The sequence below is a fragment of the Balaenoptera borealis genome (genome assembly GCF_965194805.1).
Source record: "Balaenoptera borealis genome assembly, chromosome: 19".
In the NCBI taxonomy this organism is placed as follows: domain Eukaryota; kingdom Metazoa; phylum Chordata; class Mammalia; order Artiodactyla; family Balaenopteridae; genus Balaenoptera; species Balaenoptera borealis.
The window spans coordinates 12,801,872-12,821,004 of NC_138878.1; the positions used below are offsets into that span (position 1 = coordinate 12,801,872).

General features: G+C 43.2%; 1 protein-coding gene and 1 long non-coding RNA gene across 3 annotated transcripts in view; one reads left to right on the forward strand and one right to left on the reverse strand.

Moving 5' to 3' along the window:
* The first annotated feature begins 1,029 nt into the window (after positions 1 to 1,029).
* LOC309617580 overlaps positions 1,030 to 19,133 on the forward strand; it is a 548,498-nt gene continuing 530,394 nt past the window's right edge. Inside the window, exon 1 of the long non-coding RNA XR_014238062.1 lies at positions 1,030 to 2,159. This is a non-coding gene — a long non-coding RNA (uncharacterized lncRNA). The remainder of the gene's footprint in view (positions 2,160 to 19,133) is intronic.
* The window catches only part of HYDIN (HYDIN axonemal central pair apparatus protein), a 441,132-nt gene continuing 424,736 nt past the window's right edge, over positions 2,738 to 19,133 (reverse strand). For both annotated transcript variants that reach the window (XM_082369752.1, XM_082369751.1), the window contains 3 exons: positions 15,831 to 16,061; positions 6,373 to 6,597; positions 2,738 to 4,779 (listed from right to left, as the gene is read on the reverse strand). In XM_082369752.1, coding sequence (XP_082225878.1) covers positions 4,297 to 4,779; positions 6,373 to 6,597; positions 15,831 to 16,061 — 939 coding nt within the window. In that variant the 3' untranslated portion in view covers positions 2,738 to 4,296. The remainder of the gene's footprint in view (positions 4,780 to 6,372; positions 6,598 to 15,830; positions 16,062 to 19,133) is intronic.

Below are 19,133 nucleotides of genomic sequence, written 5' to 3' on the forward strand. Positions count from 1 at the left end.
GGTGACACTGTAAGAAACTGCATCTGAATCTTGAGTTGCACAAAGCAGTTTCTCCAACAGCAGTGTGATTTTGCTGGAGTGTCAGGGCAACATGTTGAGGGTATGAGAGGTTTGGGAGATCCCAAACTTGGGATTTCTTCAGATCCAGCAGGCCCTCATGACGTCACAGTATAATCACCTCTGACCTGAGGCAGGACTCGCCCAAAGAAGTGGTTAGACTTAGGATGCCACACTCACCAGGGCCTTTGTGTCGAACAGTGTCGGGGGGGGCCTCATTCACAGTGTTTTCCGTGCACAATGGTCTCTGGAATTGTGCCACCTGGGCCCTGATATTTTCTGAACACCCCCCACTGAGATGTCTCCTGGTTTCCTTTGCTGAGAATGCGTTCTTTCAAATGTAACTTCCACTAGCTTTCGTCAGGATGCTTGTTTTCACCAAGCCTCCCCTTCAGCTCTCTGTTGAGTGACTCTGCCATTCCAAACTTGCCAATATGAAACGATTTTGTCATTGCCTTTTTTGAGGCCAAGGAAACATAAGAACCACCTATAGAAAAGCGATATACCCCATCTCAAGTCATCCTGGAAGGGGGTTCATGCTGGGGCAGGGTCTGAGCTGGGTGCTTGGTCCCAGGGAGGCCGGTCTGCCTCCTCACTCCAGGCCTGAGGCTTGTGCTCTAGACTCAGTGGCTTGCGGGGAGCTGCAGCAGGGCTGAAGGAGGGGAGTTGCCCCTGGCCACCTAAAGGCACCATTTTGCAGGTGGTGGGAAGTAGCCAGTTTCTGTAGCAGCCAGTGTCTGGGGTGGTGGCTGGAGCCCTGCAGCCTCAAGGGAACATATCTGAGTCCTGACCTTCACAGTTAGAGGAATCTTTTTTTTTTTTAATTAATTAATTAATTTTTGGCTGTGTTGGGTCTTCGTTGCTATGCACGGGCTTTCTCTAGTTGCGGCGAGTGGGGGCTACTCTTTGTTGTGGTGCGCGGGCTTCTCATCGCGGTGGCTTCTCTTGTTGCAGAGCACAGACTTCTAGGTGCGCGGGCTTCAGTAGTTGTGGCATGCAGGCTCAGCAGTTGAGGCTTGCGGGCTCTAGAGCGCAGGCTCAGTAGTTGTGGCTCACGGGCTTAGTTGCTCCGCGGCATGTGGGATCTTCCCAGACCAGGGCTCGAACCCGTGTCCCCTGCACTGGCAGGCGGATTCCTAACCACTGCGCCACCAAGGAAGTCCCAGTTAGAGGAATCTTGAGTCTCATCATGCTCCAACTGTGACCGTGGGTGTTTTAGCCAACTTCTGCACGGCTTCCTCCGTCTTTCCTGCAGTCTGAACGATTGTTTATCATACTAGGTTTAGAAGTGTTGAAAAGGTACCCGTTTAGAAGAAGGTGGTGGTGGGCCAATTGCTCCCCTCCCCCCAGCTCTGCCTCTGGGGAGTGGGTGGGAGGAGGGACTTTGGGGGGTGGGCAACCATTTCATTCACTTCGGCTGAAAGCAGAGTTGGTGACACTCCTCTCCAGGGCTCTAATGAAGAGCGTTAGGGCTGTGGATTCAGCAAAGTCTCAAGTTCTGCTGGCGCCTTTAAAGCAGCGCTCTTCACTGCAGTGTGCACACAAACCCCCTGGAGATGTCATTAAAATGCAGATTCTGACTAGTAGGTCTGGGGCCGGGCCTGAGAGCCTGCATTCCTAGCATGTTCCCACGTGATGCTGATGTGAGGAGGCAGTGGCTTCAGGTCAGCAGCAAACATCGCCCAGGACTTGGCAGAAATGCGAATGCTCGGGCCCGCCCAAACCTACTAAATCAGGCCCTCTGAGGGTGGCCCAGCAGTCTGTGGTTTAGCAAGTCCTTGGGGCAATTCTGATAGATACTAAATTTGAGAACCAGCGGTTTCTTCAGACTCCGTGTATTTGCCAGTTAGAGGACTAGCTCGTTGGGCTCCGTGCCCTCTCAGTTTGCTGCTTAGTGCGTTGTTTGCTCGTTTAATCACTGGGCGTATCTGTCTTCTTGTTCTTTGTCTTTATTTCTATCAGCAGGGTCTTTAGTGGCTACAAAAATGAACTATTAAGTGTGCATCTGCAGATGCTTTAGGACAGGCTTCATTTGGTACTAGCTGTGTGTCAAGTGTAATGGGCTGAGGGGCGGCGGGAGGTACAAAGAGATGGAAGAATCTGTCCATTAAACACACCATTGTAAAGCAATTATACTCCAATAAAGATGTTAAAAAAAAAAAAAGGATATATGGATCAGAAAAAAAAACAAAACAGAAAAAACACCTCTAGTAGCTATAAGGTCTTGTTAAAACACAGGTTGCTGGGCCACACCCCTGGAGTTTCTGACTCAATAGGTCTGGGGTGGGCCCTGAGAATTTGCATTTTTAATAAATTCCCAGGCAATGCTGAGGCTGCAGGTCCAGGGATCTTTTTTTTTTTTTAATAAATTTATTTATTTATTTAATTTATTTTTGGCTGCATTGGGTCTTCGTTGCTGCGCGCAGGCCCTCTCTAAGTTGTGGCGAGCTGAGGTCTCTCATTGCGGTGGCCCCTCCCGCTGCGGAGCACGGGCTCTTAGGCGCGTGGGTTTCAGTGGTTGTGGCTCACGGGCTTAGCTGCTCCGCGGCATGTGGGATCCCCCCAGACCAGGGCTCGAACCCGTGTCCCCAGCACCGGCAGACGGACCCCCCAACCACTGTGCCACCAGGGAAGTCCCCGGGGATCTTTTTTTTTTTTAAATGTTGTTTTTTTAAAAAAATTTATTAATTTATTAATTTATTTTTGGCTGTGTTGGGTCTTCGTTTCTGTGCGAGGGCTTTCTCCAGTTGCGGCAAGCAGGGGCCACTCTTCATCGCGGTGCGCGGGCCTCTCACTATCGCGGCCTCTCTTGTTGCGGAGCACAGGCTCCAGACGCGCAGGCTCAGTAGTTGTGGCTCACGGGCCTAGCCGCTCCGCGGCATGTGGGATCTTCCCAGACCAGGGCTCGAACCCGTGTCCCCTGCATTGGCAGGTGGATTCTCAACCACTGCGCCACCAGCGAAGCCCCCCAAGGATCATTTTTGAGCGCCACCTCTTTGGAGCAGCCATTCCCAAATGGCCATCTTCTTTTTTGCCTCCATCTTCTCTTGCAGGTAGGCTGGAGGGGAGGAGGAGAGGGCAGGAGGTGGACGCCGGGGACCCTCAGGCACAGGTGAGTGTGTGCATTTGTGCAGAAGCAAGTCCACTCCAGAGCCAGTCTTTAACCACCTTTATTTCAACAGGCGGTGCCAACAGGTAAGTGGCTCTACTAATACCACTGCAGGCCCCGGGGGAGAGTCTGCACATGCCTGCTTCTCCTTGGAGGTGGGGCTTCCACGGTGCTTTCCTTCTGAAGAAAGGCACCAACTTAGAACGTCACCCTTTATGCGCGCACAAAACGGCTGCAGTTTAAAATATATGACACTGGGATGTGGTCCTCTCTCTAGAAGTAGATTCCTGACTGGCTGCACCATTCATGGCCAGGTGGGTTTTGATCTGTGGCACTGGTTCTCAACACTGCCACACAAGCTGAAAAGAAATGATGCCATGTCCCTCCCCAGACGGATTAAATCAGTATTTGGGGAGGTGGGATCTGGACCAGAATTAGGAGGAGAATCACTGCTCCATCATAGGCTGAGTGCTGTGCACGGGGCTGGGGTGGGGAACCGGGGTGTCTATTAGCATCTCTCCAGGACCTGGCCTTAAGCGAGAACTTTCTGTGGGAAACAGATCTGGGATTCAGAGACGGAGGGAGCACCCCGACCTCTGTCCCTGCAATAACTGCCCTAATGTATCTGCTCATTGCTTTGAAAGTAGTGACTTATTTGACTTTTATGTGAAAGCAGAATAAAATACCACGTCAAAGTAGAGTCATGGCTTTAAAAAGCCATGGGTTTTACAAAGAAACTGTGGGGCCCCAGAGTCATACACTGCTAAGTGCTGTATGATGGAAGGTCATGAGTGTAAGACCTGTGTCATCTTATTAAACATGAGCATTATTACATAGTGCTTGTGCTTTGGAGATACATTAAGAAACTAAATGAAGAGACTTGCCCTTGCCAAGTAAAATATAGCTCTGTTTCGTGTAGTTACCATGTTTAATGTGGAATATCTATATTTCATACAGCTATTTGGAATTCATATAATGTAGCAATAAGTGCCCCTGTAATTGAATTGGAGGATAAAACAGTACCTTTAGAATTCTGATTATTTTCTCTATTCTTCGCAGGGCTAGAACATCACATAGCTATTAAGGCTGAGGAGATGGCTCTTCCATGATGCCGCGGACCCTGGTTCCCACTATGGGGTGATCCCCTTCAGGTAATAAACCCATTTAATTCCAGTGTCGCTGCCTTCGCCGGGAGGGCAGGCTACAATCAGCTTGCTGGTGATGGGCGTTTTGCTGCCTGATGGGTTTCCTCCAAAGTAGACCGTGATGTTGTTGATCTTCTTGGGCTTCACGGAGTCTACGGCGCGGACGGAGAAGGCCGGGTTCTCCACCGTGCAGGAGAAGGAGACCGGGTGGTAGAAGACGTTCTTGAAGGGGATGACTATGCTGTACCCGGCTCGGATCAGGAAGGGGCCTTGCGGCTTGGGGGGCAGGGCCACTCCGAAGAGGGGGATGAGGTACTCGCCGCCCACGAGCGATGACAGGCTCAGGATGCCCTTGCTCTCGCCCAGGCGGCTGGGCTCGAAATACACCTCCACACTCACCTCGGTGCCGCCCTGCACCCCGGGGGCCGCGTAGATGACCTTTTCCGTGTGGAAGTCTGGACAGTCGGTCTGAAAGGGGAACAAACGCGCTCGGCTCACCCAGGACCCTGAAGAGCAAACCAGCAGTTCAGGTCCATCCCCAGCCCCCCACCCTCCGACATGAGCAACCTACGCTTGTGTGAGGATGGGCAGGTCGTACAAAAGCTGTGCCCTTAAAACTCCCTTGAAGAGTAGGTGTTACTAGTCTATTCCCGTTTTACTACAAAGAAACCAAGGCCAAGAGATGTTAAATAGACACCCAGCGGGATGAGATGGCTGGCGGTCCTGGGTGCTGCTCCCTCGTATCCCGTGCTTCTTTCCTTCCACTGCACCTGGAGGAGCGGAGATTCTGGCTCCTCGTGGACGGGTGGGACTAGTTCTGGAGGGTAGTTGAGGGTAGAAGTGCAAGGCGTCCCTTCCACACTAGAGCATTTATTTGCCAGAGCAAGTCCCTCTGGGGTCTTTTCACCCCTCTGCTGCTATGACTGGAAACATCTGAGATAGTGGTTGCCCCTCAGCCTGGATCCCCGAGTGGCTGTGAAGAGCAGAGTCCCCTGCTGACCCTCCCTGGATAGAGAAGCACGAACGGGAGGCAAACCTTTGTTGTTTTAAGCCGCTGAGATATTGGGGCTGTTACTACAGAATAACCAGGCTTCTCCTGACGGATGAGGATGATCAAGAGCCTATGCCTCTTTAAAAGTTGTGACTCACTACGTTGTACACCAGAAACTTATAAAATACTGTACATCAACTATACCTCAGTTAAAAATAGAGCCTATGCCTTGTGACCATGGCCATGGGACTCTGATGTTAACTGGGCACACGGCCACCCAGTGCAAGGCTACACTCCTAGCTCCCCTTGTTGCTGGGTGTGGTCATATGAAGTTTTCTTCAATGGAATGTGAGTGGAAGTGATGTATGCAGCTTCCCCGTTTTCCCCAGGTAGCTGGCTGCAATGTGGATGTCACAGTAAACCATCTTGGTCCGTGTGGACCGAAGCAACTCCCTATAGAGGGAAGAGCATCAGGAAAGAAGGGTCTGGGTGCCTGATGTCATGGAGCTGCCATTCCAGCCCAAACTGCTTATGCCCACACTGCTATTTGAGAGGGGAATAAACTACTATTTTGTTGGTTTGAGGGGCTTTCTGTTTCAGTAGTTAAACCTATATTCACACTGATTTAATAGGTAACATATATGGAACACTTACTATGGGCCAGGATTAGTTTTATACACCTATTTAAAAATCCTGACAGCTATCCTGTGAGAGTGTTAGTAAATTATTCATACAAAGAGTAAACGGTGAAGCCAGGATTCAAATCCAGGTCTGCTGGATTCCACAGCTGATACTCATGACCACTAAGCTCTATTGTCTCATTGTACTGACCACTGAGTATGTTGTGGGAAGCAAAACTCCCCCTACCCCAACCCCAGCTTGTTACGCTAGAAAGTCTGTGAGGAAGAACCCAGGCCTGGTACTCTTTGTTTCTAGCTGAGAGTTTCCAACTAGATAAAGCATCTGAGTCTGAGTTTCACATTTCTGCACCCCCCGCGTCCCCCTCCCATTATTTTGGAGCCCAGACTTCTGGAAAGCGAAGGGCAGAGGGTGAGGCAGGGGCTGCTCACCCTGCAGTAGTATTCTGTCTTCTGCCGGGCGTAATTGGTGAACTTGGCAAAGATGCTCTGGCCACTGCCAAGAACAGCCTGGAAGTGGACAGGCTTTTCAGGCAGTGCTGGCGTGGTCTTCAAACTGAGCTCATATGGGTAGTAACCCAAATCACTGTTGTGCAGTGTTAGTTTCCCGAAGGTTTCTCCAGCTTTCAAGGGCTGGAATTCAAATGAGAATGTGCCCTGCAAGAGAAGACAAAGGCTCCTGTGAGGCTGAACGTCTGACCCATCCTCTGCCCCCGCGTGACCTCACAGCAGGCTGGTAGCAGATGCTCATACTGATCTTGAGCCTGGAGAACCTCTGTCCAAACCAGCCCACTTTTCCTCCTCTGGACCCCTTCTACCTTTCCCTAGTCTGCGTATTTCTGTATCTGGAATCTCTTTGAATCTAACAATAGGTACTGGATCCTCTCTTGAGAAGCATAATTATGGAGATGGGGCGGGTGGGCTGGAGGGGCAGGAGGGCTGAAGGCCAGGCAGTTCTTTCTTTGCTCATAGCCAATCTCTGAACAGTTTCCTGGGTTCTATCATCATTTGGGGGAGGCTTTCTCCTTCCTCTATTATCATCCAAAGCAAAACAAAACAAGAACCAAGGAGTACTGCTTATAATAGCAAAACAAGGGAAACAATTCAAATGCATTAGCAGTAAGAGATTGGGTAAATAAAGTATTCTTTATTCACCTCAGTGGAATATTATGTAGCCATTACAAAGGAAGAGGCAAAGCTCTAAGCATTGAAATAAAAGGTGTTGGTAATATTTTAAGTGGGAGAAAGAAGGTTCTACAAATGTATATAAAGCTCTAGAAATGTATATGAGCTTATTTTTGTGGAGAAGATTATGTCTATATATGTACAGAAAAGAGACAAGGGTATGTCGAATTGTTACCAGTAGTTATCTTAGGGTGGGGGAAATGGGACTGTGGGGACTTTTACTTTCTATTTCATGTACTTTTGTAGGGTTAAAATTTTGTTTTTATCATGAGTGGGTATTGTTGTTTTTTTTTTAAAAAACTACTTCTGGGCTTCCCTGGTGGCGCAGTGGTTAAGAATCCACCTGCCAATGCAGGGGACATGGTTTGAGCCCTGGTCTGGGAAGATCCCACATGCCACAGAACAGCTAGGCCCGCGAGCCACAACTACTGAAGCCCGTGTACCTACAGCCCGTGCTCCGCAACAAGAGAAGCCACTGCGATGAGAAGCCCGTGCACTGCAACGAAGAGTAGCCCCCGCTCGCCACAACTAGAGAAAGCCCGCACGCAGCAACAAAGACCCAACGCAGCCAAAATAAAATTTATTAAAAAAAAAAACAAAAGAAAACTACTTCTTACTGAACAATAAAATAAAGAGGATATCACTAAAATTACTGTAGATGTTTAACAGAGAATACAGTACAAAAATTTACATGATCTTACCACAATTAAAAAAATTTGGATGAAAATGGACAAATGTATAAACAAATATAAATTACAGAAACAGACTCAAAAAGATAAAGAAAACCCATATAGTCCTATAACCATTAAAGATATTTAATCAACAGTAAAAAAAAAATTTCCCTTAACAAAATTCCAGATCACAAAGCTTTACTTTTAAGTTCTACCAATCTAATATTCCACAAGTTCTTCCAGAGAAAAGAAAAAGAGGAAACCTACCTCAACTAACAGAATCTTGACATCAGAATCCAACAAGGAGAAAGGAAAATTGGATGCCAGTTTCCCTACTGAACATATATACAAAATGTCTAATAAAAATGTTATCCAACTGATCCAGCAACATATAAAAAAGAGACTACATGACTAAGTTGGGCTTATTCCATGAATGAATTGGTTTAACGCTGGAAAAAACAATCAGTTGCCACATTAACAAACTAAAAGGAAAACAATCAAATGAGCATCTCAATAGATGCAGTAAAAGTATTTGATAAAACTCAACATCCATTCATAGTGTTTTTAAAAAAGCTCTTAGCAAACTAGGAATAGGAGATATCCTTAATCTGATAAAGGGTACCTATAAGAAACCCAAAACAAACATCATAATAAATGGTGAAACTTTGAAAGCTTTCCCTTCAAGATCAGGAGCAAGACAATGCCTTCTGTTGCCTTTCTGGTCACCATTGTTCTGGAGGTCCTAGATAGCCCTATAAGGCATGAAAAAGTACTTAAAGGAAAAGGTTTAGAACGGAAGAAACAAAATTGTAATTACTTACAGATGATATGATTGTACATGTACAAAATACAAGAATCTACAATTTAAATTATTATTAAGTGAATTTTATTTATGTTTGGGTAAAAGGTGATATACAAAAATCAGTTATATTTCTAAATGATTGCAACAAATATTTAGAATATGAAATTTTAAAAAGATGCTATGTATAATAGCATCAAAATATACAAAACCTAGAAATAAATCTAACAAAAGATGAGCAAAGCCTCTACATAGAAAACAAAAAAACATATTATTGAGAGAAATTAAAGAAGGCTTAATGGAGATTTGCTCATGGGTTGGGAATCTCAATACTAAAAAGATTCAAATTCTCCCCTATGACAGACAGGCTCCAAGATGGCCCCCAGTAACCCCCACTTCCTGGTATTCACACCCTTGTATAGTCCTCTCCCACACTGAACCAGGTTGGTCTATGTGACCACAAGTATGTGGCAGAAGAGATGGCGTGTCACTTCTGAGATTAAGAGGAAAAGACTGTGGTTTCTGTCTTGTGCACCCTCTTTCTTCTTTGCTGCCTCACTTTATTTTTATTTATTTATTTATTTATATTTTGGCTGTGTTGGGTCTTCGTTGCTGCGTGCAGGCTATTCTCGAGTTGCGGCGAGCGGGGGCTACCCTTTGTTGCAGTGCACGGGCTTCTTATTGCGGTGGCTTCTCTTGCTGCAGAGCATGGGCTCTAGGCATGCAGGCTTCAGTAGTTGTGGCACGCGGGCTCAGTAGTTGTGGCGCACAGGCTCAGTAGTTGTGGCGCATGGGCCTAGTCGCTCCGTGGCATGTGGGATCTTCCCGGCCCAGGATCAAACCCGTGTCCCCTGCATTGGCAGGCAGATTCTTAACCACTGTGCCACCAGGGAAGTCCCCTCACTTTCTTTTAGATCGCTCACTCTAAGGTACGTGAGCTGCCTCGTTGAAAGCAGCTCGCGGGAGAGGCCACATGGTGAGGAACTGAAGCCTCCAGCTAACAGCCAGCAAGGAACCAGGACCTTTCCAACAACCAACCAGGTGAGTGAGTTTGGAAGCAGATTATCCAGCCCCAGTCAAGCCTAGGGATGCCTAGAGTCCTGGCTGACAACTGACTTCCTCACGAAAGCCCCTGAGCCAAAACCACCCGGTTAGGCAGCTGCTCTTAGATTCCTAATCCTCAGAAACTGTAGGTAATAAATGTCTGTTGTTTTAAGTTGCTGAGTTTTGGAATAATTTGTTGTGGATCAACAGAAAACTTATACATTCTTTTTTTTTTTTTTCCCTTCCGCACCACGCAGCTTGTGGGATCTTAATTCCCTGACCAGGGATTGAACCCAGGCCCTTGACAGTGAAAGCGTGGAGTCTTAACCACTGGACCACCAGGGAATACCCCAGAAAACTTATACATTCTTAAAATAATCTATAGACTTAATTTAATACCAATCAAAATCCCAACAGTTTTTTTTTTTTTTAAGGAACTTGACAAGCTGATTTAAAAATATATATGGAAGTGCAAAGGGCCAAAAATGCAATGCTATTCTTGCCAAGGTACTCTTGAAAAAAAAGAATATAAGAGATTATTAAGTCTTAATATAAAGCTAGAGTGATTGCTTGCTTGGCCATATATCAAACTATACTATAAAACTGTAATAATTAGGATGCCGTGGCATTGGTACAAGTTCAGAAACTGAGTCATTATTATATTATAGGAAACCTAGAACAGATCCATGCATATATGGACACTTGATTTATTTCACAAATGGCCGTGTAAATCAGTGCGGAAAAGACGGTCTTTGTAGTAACACAGTCTGAGATGATTTATATTCACTTGGAGAAAAAGGAAACATGACTCTTGCCTCACGTCATACGTTAAAACCAGTTCCAGGTTTTGAGCAAGATGATAGCAGCAGCCGCTGCACAGTCTTCCCAAATCCCCCACAAAACACTCAGACCAACCAGCTTAACGACAACATCTATAACATAACTAAGTGAAAAGATAAGCTACCAACTCCAAAAGATGGGTGAGTAGGGCTGATTACTCACAGCCATGAGACTGGTGTGAGTAAGCCACTGTCTGGGAGGAGTGGGAGAGAGAGCAAAGGAACATCAGTCTGAGAGCCAGAGAATCACCCTAGATTGAGGGTCCCACTCAACCTGGGAAACTTGACAGGACAACTGACAACAGCAGCCTAAGCTGGAAGGATGATCTCAGGCTCTAGTTTATCGCTAACTGCAAACATGTCACAATAAGATTGGGTGACGTGGGGCAGCTTAAAACCAAGTTACTTAAACTCCCTTCTAAGACAAAACCTTGTGCCGAGAGAAACCTCTGAGAGTAGAATCTATTTGACTGTGACTGAGACACTGAGGGCAAAGGAAAGATAAAGCTCAGATAAAGGTGGGGAGAAAAAAGAAAAAAAACCCTAAAAAGTACAAAGCTGTATTTTAAAAAATATTTGTGGTAACAACAGAAGAATCTTAGTTATGTGAAGCTACAAAAGGTATCCAGGGCCACCTTTTCCTTCTAAAAGCATGGAAAAAGTTAGAATGAACAACGGAAAAGGAATAAAAAAGGTGAATGATGAGCAGAATAATATTGCTATAGACAATGAAGACATGCCAGGAAGAGATCACTACAAAACAGAGAAAAAGAAAACATAGAACAGATAAGATAAACAGAAAGTACAGATTTGCATGTACACCTGAATATGTCACTATTTACACTCAATATAAATGGTGTGAATGCTCAAGTGAAAAGGAAGCCTTGCTAGACTGGGTTAAAAAACCAAATCCATCTCATCTGTACACTGTTTATAAGAGACACGTTTAGATTATACGGATAGAGAAAGATTGAAAGTGTGATGATTAAAAAACCCACACCATGCAAATGCTAACCAAAAGAAACCTATATTAATATTAGACAAAATAGATCTTAAGGCAAAAAGTGTTACTAGAGACAAAGAAGATCACTTTATAATGAAAAGAGTTTCAAGTCACCAGAAAGATATTATAATTTTTATTTAACTAGTAATATAGCTTCAAAGTATACACATAAAGCAAAACATGACAGAACTACAAAGATAAACAGACAGATCCACAATCATAGTAGTATATGTTAATATACTCTCCTAAAACTGATCAAACAAGCAGACAAAACTATCAGTAAGGCTAAAGAAAACTGAACAACAAAACAGCAAATACATTCTTTTCAAAAAGAGGTGGAGGATTTTAAAAAAAGACGATATTGGGCCATAGAGCATGTCTGAAAAAATTCTAGAGTACTGAAATAATATGGAATATATTCTCTGACCACAAAATAATTTTAAAACGTGGTAACTAGAAAAATCCACATCTTTGGAAATTAAGAAACTTCTAATAAACCAGGAGTCAAAAAAGAAGTATTAATAATAGTGAAAATTAGAATACTTTTGAACTTTATGATAAAAAATACTACATATAAATATAAAAACTTGTATGCTGCAGCTAAAGCAGTACTTAGAGGGAGATTTATAATCTTAAGTGCGTATATTAGAAAATAAAGAAGACTACAAGTTAATTCCCTAAGCGTTTATCTTTGAAATTAGTTAAAGCAACACTAACCCAAAGGAAGCAGAAGGAAGGGAATAACAAAGATAAGAGTGGAAATCAATCAACTAGAAAGCAACCATACAATAGAGCGTAACAACAAAGCCCAAAGATGCTTTTATGGAAAAAAAAAAAAAAAAAGTTGAGAAACCTCTAGCAAGGTTGATCAAGAAACAAAGAGAGAAGGCACAATGACCAATATTAGAAATGAAAAGGGAACGTCACATAAAAAAGGTAATAAGATTCGTGCTGTGAGACCTAAAGTTCTTATGAGGTGGTCTAAAATGAAAAAACACGTCAGCCGGGCCTCTGGTAGCTCCCTGTGTGCTAAATGTGTCAGTGACAGGATCAAACATGCTCTCCTTATTGAGAAGAAAATCGTTGAGAAAGTATTGAAGGCAAAAGCACAGTGTCAGAAAGCTAAATTAAAAATGAAGCTTTTTTTTGACAGTCTCTTCAATAAGTGGTGCTGGGAAAACTGGACAGCTACATGTAAAAGAATGAGATCAGAACACCTCCTAACACCATACACAAAAATAAACTCAAAATAGATTAAAGACCTAAAAGTAAGGCTGGACACTATAAAACTCTTAGAGGAAAACATAGGCAGAACATTCTTTGACATAAATCACAGCAAGATCTTTTCTGACCCACCTCCTAGAGTAGTGAAAATAAAAACAAAAATAAACAAATGGTACCTAATTAAACTTAAAAGCTTTTGCACAGCAAAGGAAACCATAAACAAAACGAGAAGACAACCCTCAGAATGGGAGAAAATATTTGCAAGCAAAGCAACTGACAAGGGATTAATCTCCAAAATATACAAACAGCTCATGCAGCACAATATCAAGAAAAACAAACAACTCAATCGAAGAATGGGTGGAAGACCTAAATAGACATTTCTCCAAAGAAGACATACAGATGGCCAACAAACACACAAAAAGATGCTCAACATCACTAATTATTAGAGAAATCCAAATCACAACTACCATGAGGTATCACCTCACGCCAGTCAGAATGGCCATTATCAAACACTCTACAAACAATAAATGCTGGAGAGGGTGTGGAGAAAAGGGAACCCTCTTGCACTGTTGGTGGGAATGTAAATTGATACAGCCACTATGGAGAACAGTATGGAGGTTCCTTAAAATACTAAAAATAGAGCTACCATATGATCCAGCAATCCCACTCCTAGGCATATACCCAGAGAAAACCATTCAAAAAGACACATGCACCCCAATGTGCATTGCAGCACTATTAACGATAGCCAGGACATGGAAGCAACCTAAATGTCCATCAACAGAAGAATGGATAAAGAAGATGTGGTACATATATACAATTGAATATTACTCAGCCATAAAAAGGAATGGAATTGTGCAATTTGCAGAGACATGGTGGACCTAGAGAATGAGTGAAGTAAGTCAGAAAGAGGAAAACAAATATCGTATAATATCACTTATTTGTGGAATCTGGAAAAATGATACAGATGAACTTATTTGCAAAGCAGAAATAGAGACACAGATGTAGAGAACGGATGTATGGATACCGGGGGTGGGGGGTGGGATGAACTGGGAGATTGGGATTGACATATATACACTGCTATGTATACAATAGATAATTAATGAGAACCTACGGTATAGCACAGGGAACTCTGCTTGATGCTCTGTGGTGACCTAAATGGGAAGGAAATCCAAAAAAGAGGGGATATACGTATACGTATAGCTAATTCACTTTACTGTACAGCAGAAACTAACACAACATTGTAAAGCAACTATACTCCAATAAAAATTAATTTTTAAAAAATGAGGCTTTTTTGAGTACCAAAAAAAATCAAAAAACACAAAAAAAGGTAATAAGAGGATAGTAACAATGTTATACCAATATTTTCACTGTATCGATGAAATGGAAGTGCTCTTATTACTGACTCAAGAAGAAACAGAACATCTAAATAGTCCAATAACCCACTGAAAGAATTAAATCAGTAGTAGACAATCTTCCCACAAAGAAAACACCAGGCCTCAGTGGCTTCACCAGTGAGTTCAAAGAAGACATAATTTCAATCTTTTATAAACTCTTTCACAGAATCGAGAAAGCGAGAAAATTAGCAAAAGTGACACCCAAACTGGACAAAGAGTATGAGGAAGGAAGACTGTGGTCCATTCTCATTCATGAACACAGAGGCAAATCTCCTACACAGACTATTACCCAACTAAAATCAATCTGTATGTAAAAAGGGAGTTACCAGTTAATTAGGAGTCTATCAGATTGGTAAACTTAAAAATTCTGACAATACCAAGGGTTGGTGAACTCGCGTTGCTGATTGGCAGTTATCTACTGGTTGGCAGTTAGAGGCAGGCACACCCTATGACCCAGGGATTCCACTCCCGGGTGGACACTGTGGAGAAATACAGGTGCATGTGCATCAAGAGGGCGCTTGTGCAAAAAGAACCATAGCAGCATTTTCCACGATAGCCAAATGTTGAAACCAACACAAATGTCTGGCCATAGTAGGATGGATATCTAAATTGTGGTCTAGTCATTTAGGATAGTCTACAGCGGTGAGGATGAATGAACCTCAGCTGTGGGCAATGGCATGGAGGACCGTCACAATTCACAACTCTGAGCGAAAGAAATAAAACATTACAGAATGTACATAGTATGATTTCTTTTGCATAAAGTTCAAAAACAGGCAAAACTAAACTATATTGCTTAAAAGCAAGACATGATCATTACAAAATAAGGATAGTGGTAACTTTTAGGAGTGAGGGAGAGAGGGGTGTCTGGGGAGGTGGCAATTTTTTATTTCTTGGCCTGGGTATTGGTTTAACAGATATTTATTTCATAATTTTTTGTTTAAACAAACATGTTTGCATGCATATACATGTTTATATGTACACATACATATATGTATATGTATGTTTTGTATACTTTTCTGTATAGTTCACAGTGAAAAATATAAAAATACAATAAGATAAAGGGCATGGAGACTCTCTCTGAAGAACAAAACAGATAACTAGATTCTGAAAGTGAAGGAAGAGACAGAGGGGAGTGCAGGGAACAGGCCAGGTGGGCTGAAGTTGGGGAAACAGAAGAGATTTTGATGGAATCCGGACAGTGAGAGTTTGGAGTGACAGACTGATGAAAAGAGCATTTATCTTCCCACCAGTTCATAACTCTGGGCCATGTCTGCCCAACCACTGTCAAAGCCTTCTTGTGCCACCTCCCTGAAGTGGTCTGTGCATAAACAAGCACATAGACAAATGTGTGTGTGTGTGTTGTACACGTGATACACTATTATGTGTCCCTTGCTGTCCTTTTCACCACATATATTCTATGTGACTTATGTAATTAGGAAAAACAAGAAGAATATTTTAAATTTGAGCAAGGCAAACAAACACATCATAGAGACAAGTCCCTTTTACATGCCTGAACTAAAGCTCTATGTGGCCCTGGTTTACGTGAGGACTTGGGCAGCAGAGGAAAGGAGAGAACAGGAGCGTGGTCGATCAGTCGATCATCCCCTGCCCTCCCGACCACCGCCAAGGCTGGCCCAACTACGGGATGCAGAACGTGGATCCAGAGGCCCCCTGGGCAGAGCCTCCAGCACAGATATGGGGGCGGGGAGCCCCTGGCAGGCAGGGCCATACCTCAGAGTTGGCCGGCACCACAAACTGGGAGGGCAGGCTGATGTCGGGCACCCTGCATTCCGTGGAGAAGGTCACCGAGTAGGGCAGGGGGTTCTCCACCTTGATGGAGGCCGATGTGCTCTGCCGGACAGGGCTCACCATCTCGATGGTTTTGATGACGCCTGAAGGGATGACCCTGAAACTCACCGTGTAGTATAGGAACTCGTTGGTCACCTCGTTTCGGAAGATCACCTGGGTTCACAGAGAGAGTGGGAGGAAGTGGGACAGAGCAGAGGGGTTAGCCCAGGGTCCTCCGCCATCTACAGGATCCTTCTCCCTGTTTGCAGTGCGTGGACGCATGAAGCACAGGGACCAGGCTGACGCAGGCCCTCCCAGCCCCTGTGAACCCTGCCAGCCAGCCCTTCTCTTCAGGTATTCCGCTCTGGCTTCTCCCAGGTGAGAGAGCATGAAGGAGCCTGGGTTGCTTTAGGAGAGGCTAGAGCAGCACCGTCTAGTGCTGAAGATGAAGGTGTCCCCAGTGGGACAGCTGAGTGGCCCTGGAGAACAAGCAAGACCTCAAGAGGTGCATGTTGTGGTGGGCTTCACTCCAATTCCTGCTGCTGCTGGAATAGTTAATAATATTAATAATAATAATAATGATAATGATAGCATCTAACACTTGATTACTGTGTACTAGGCACTGGAAGTACTTATTTAATTCATACAATTTGTAGGCAACATTACTATTCCCCTCACCGGTTTTTCTAATCATGAGCAAACGGGCTTAGCAAGTTATTATCTTGCCCAGGGTCACATGCAGAGTAGTATCAGAACCAGGATTTGAACCCAGGTTGGCCTGACTCCAGAGCTCACACTTGTAACTGCAGTGCACTGTCCCCTCACGCCTGTGTCTGACCTGTTGATAAGCTGCTCCCCTTTTTCAGTTCTTTCCCTGGATGACTGATGATGTTGAGCATTTTCTCATGTGCTTCTTGGTCATTCATATATTTACTTCCGTGACGTAGAGTCTACTCCAGTTTTTGCTTTTTTTTAATACCTTGAGTTGTTTATCTTATTACAATAGGTGATAATAGTTCTTTACATACCTGCCTTTTTACTTTCAATCTCTTCCTGTCTTTAAATTTAGAGTGCTCTGATACCCTCTGTATTTTAATTGGAGTGTTTAGTCTTTTATATTTAAAGCAATCATTTATGTGTTCGGGTTGAAGTCAGCCCTTTTGCTATTTCTTTTCCATTTGTCTCTTATTTTTTCATTCCTTGCTTGCTACTTTCCTGCCTTCTTTTGGATCAATGTGTAATCTTTTGTAATATATTTTATTTCCTCTACTGGCTTCTTACCTATATTTTTAAACAATAGATTTTTAGTAGTTGCTCTAGAGCTGACAACACAGCAGTCAGGAAATTGTCCCAAGCCAGAGAGGACAATCACAGGACTCATTTCGTAAGTTTCTCTTCTCTCTGATGGATTGCGGTATTGTGCTGCCTGTTGTCCGATGCCTAAGAAGAGTTACCTCAGATATTTTGTCCAGTTTTATGGTTGTTTATGGTGAGGGTCTACTTACTCCAGCATAACCGGAAGCAAAAGTATTTTTGACTTTTAAAACACTTTTAGGTTGTTATTGTTCATTTCAGTATATATGTTACTGTAAAGAGATCCTGTGATCTGGGTTTGTTGTCATTTTTACCCAAAATTTTACTTGTATTTTTTATTTTTTTAATTTTTAAAAATAAATTTATTTATTTTTATTTTTGGCTGCTTTGGGTCTTCATTGCTGTGCATGGGCTTTCTCTAGTTGTGGCGAGCCGGGGCTACTCTTCGTTGCGGTGCACGGGCTTCTTATTGCAGTGGCTTCTCTTGTTGCAGAGCACGGGCTCTAGGTGCCCAGACTCTAGAGAGCAGGCTCAGTAATTATGGCTCACGGGCTTAGCTGCTCCGCGGCATGTGGGATCTTCCCGGACCAGGGATCGATCCCGTGTCCTCTGCATTGGCAGGCGGATTCTTAACCACTGCACCACCAGGGAAGTCCCTTCACTTGTATTTTAATAAATATATTTACTGGTATTTTTCTGTTCATACCTACAGTTTACAAATAGCTCTAATTCTCTCCCTACCCTTCTCTATGAATGAGAAAATCTCTTATCTCCCCATTTGCTTCCAAACGAAAGAAAATTTTTTTCATTGCCTTATTTTATCTCTCCCCTTGCTATTTCCTATATTGAGGTCATATGAAATATTAATTTCAGATTTCTTCTCAACAATTATTTGAAATTACCTATCAATTTAATTTTGATTCTTTGTTCATTGTATCCTTGTACTTTCCTCTTGGATTCATTTACAAGAGGAATCATTTTGCTAATTAGAATTAATGTTTCATATTTTCCACTGTATCTGTTAACGTAAACATAAATTGTTTACAAATTAAAAAAGAAAAAAAGAAAAATTTTTAATTTTGTAGCACTTCTTTCAGATAGGGATTGTGTATATGGGTTGGTTACTTTGAGTCTTTGCATGTTTAAAAGTGTCTTTATTTTGCTCTCACGATAGTCTTGTCTGGAAAAGGCATTCGAAATTGAAAGTCATTCTAAACAGTTTGAATAGCTTACCCTATTGCTTTTGGTATTCAGTGTGGCCATGAGAAATCTGATGTTATTGTGAATATTACTTCCATCTATTTTCTCTAGAATCATTTAAGACTTTCTCTTTTATCCCAGTTTTCTGAAATTTTGTTCTCATGTACTTAGATGTGAGTCTGTTTTTCATTCACCTTGGTTGGCAACTTGGTGGGTTCCTTCAATTAGAAGACTCAGAGTTTGTCAAATAGCTCTGGACATTTTTTTCTTCAATTATTTCGTAGAGTATTTTCTTCCTTTTATTATCTTGTTTTTCTGTTTCGGGAGCTCCTGTTAGATGGGCATTAGCACTTCTTGATATATATTTTATGTCTCATATTTCCTTTCAGCTTTATTGAGATACAATTCACATGCTATACAATTCACCCATTTAAAGTGTACAATTTAGTGCTTTTTTAGTATATTCACAAAGTGATCCAACCATCCCCACACTCAATTTTAGAGCATTTTCACCACCCCCAAAAGAAGCCCTGTCCCCAGTAACAATCATTCCCACTTCCCCCTAATCCATCCCTTATAGTCCTACGCACCACTAGTCTACTTTCTATTCCTATAGATTTGCCTATTCTGGACATTTCATTTAAACAAAATCATATAATATGTGGCCATTTGTGACTGACTTCGTTCACTTAGCATAATGTTTTCAGCATTCATTTCAGTGTTGCATGAATC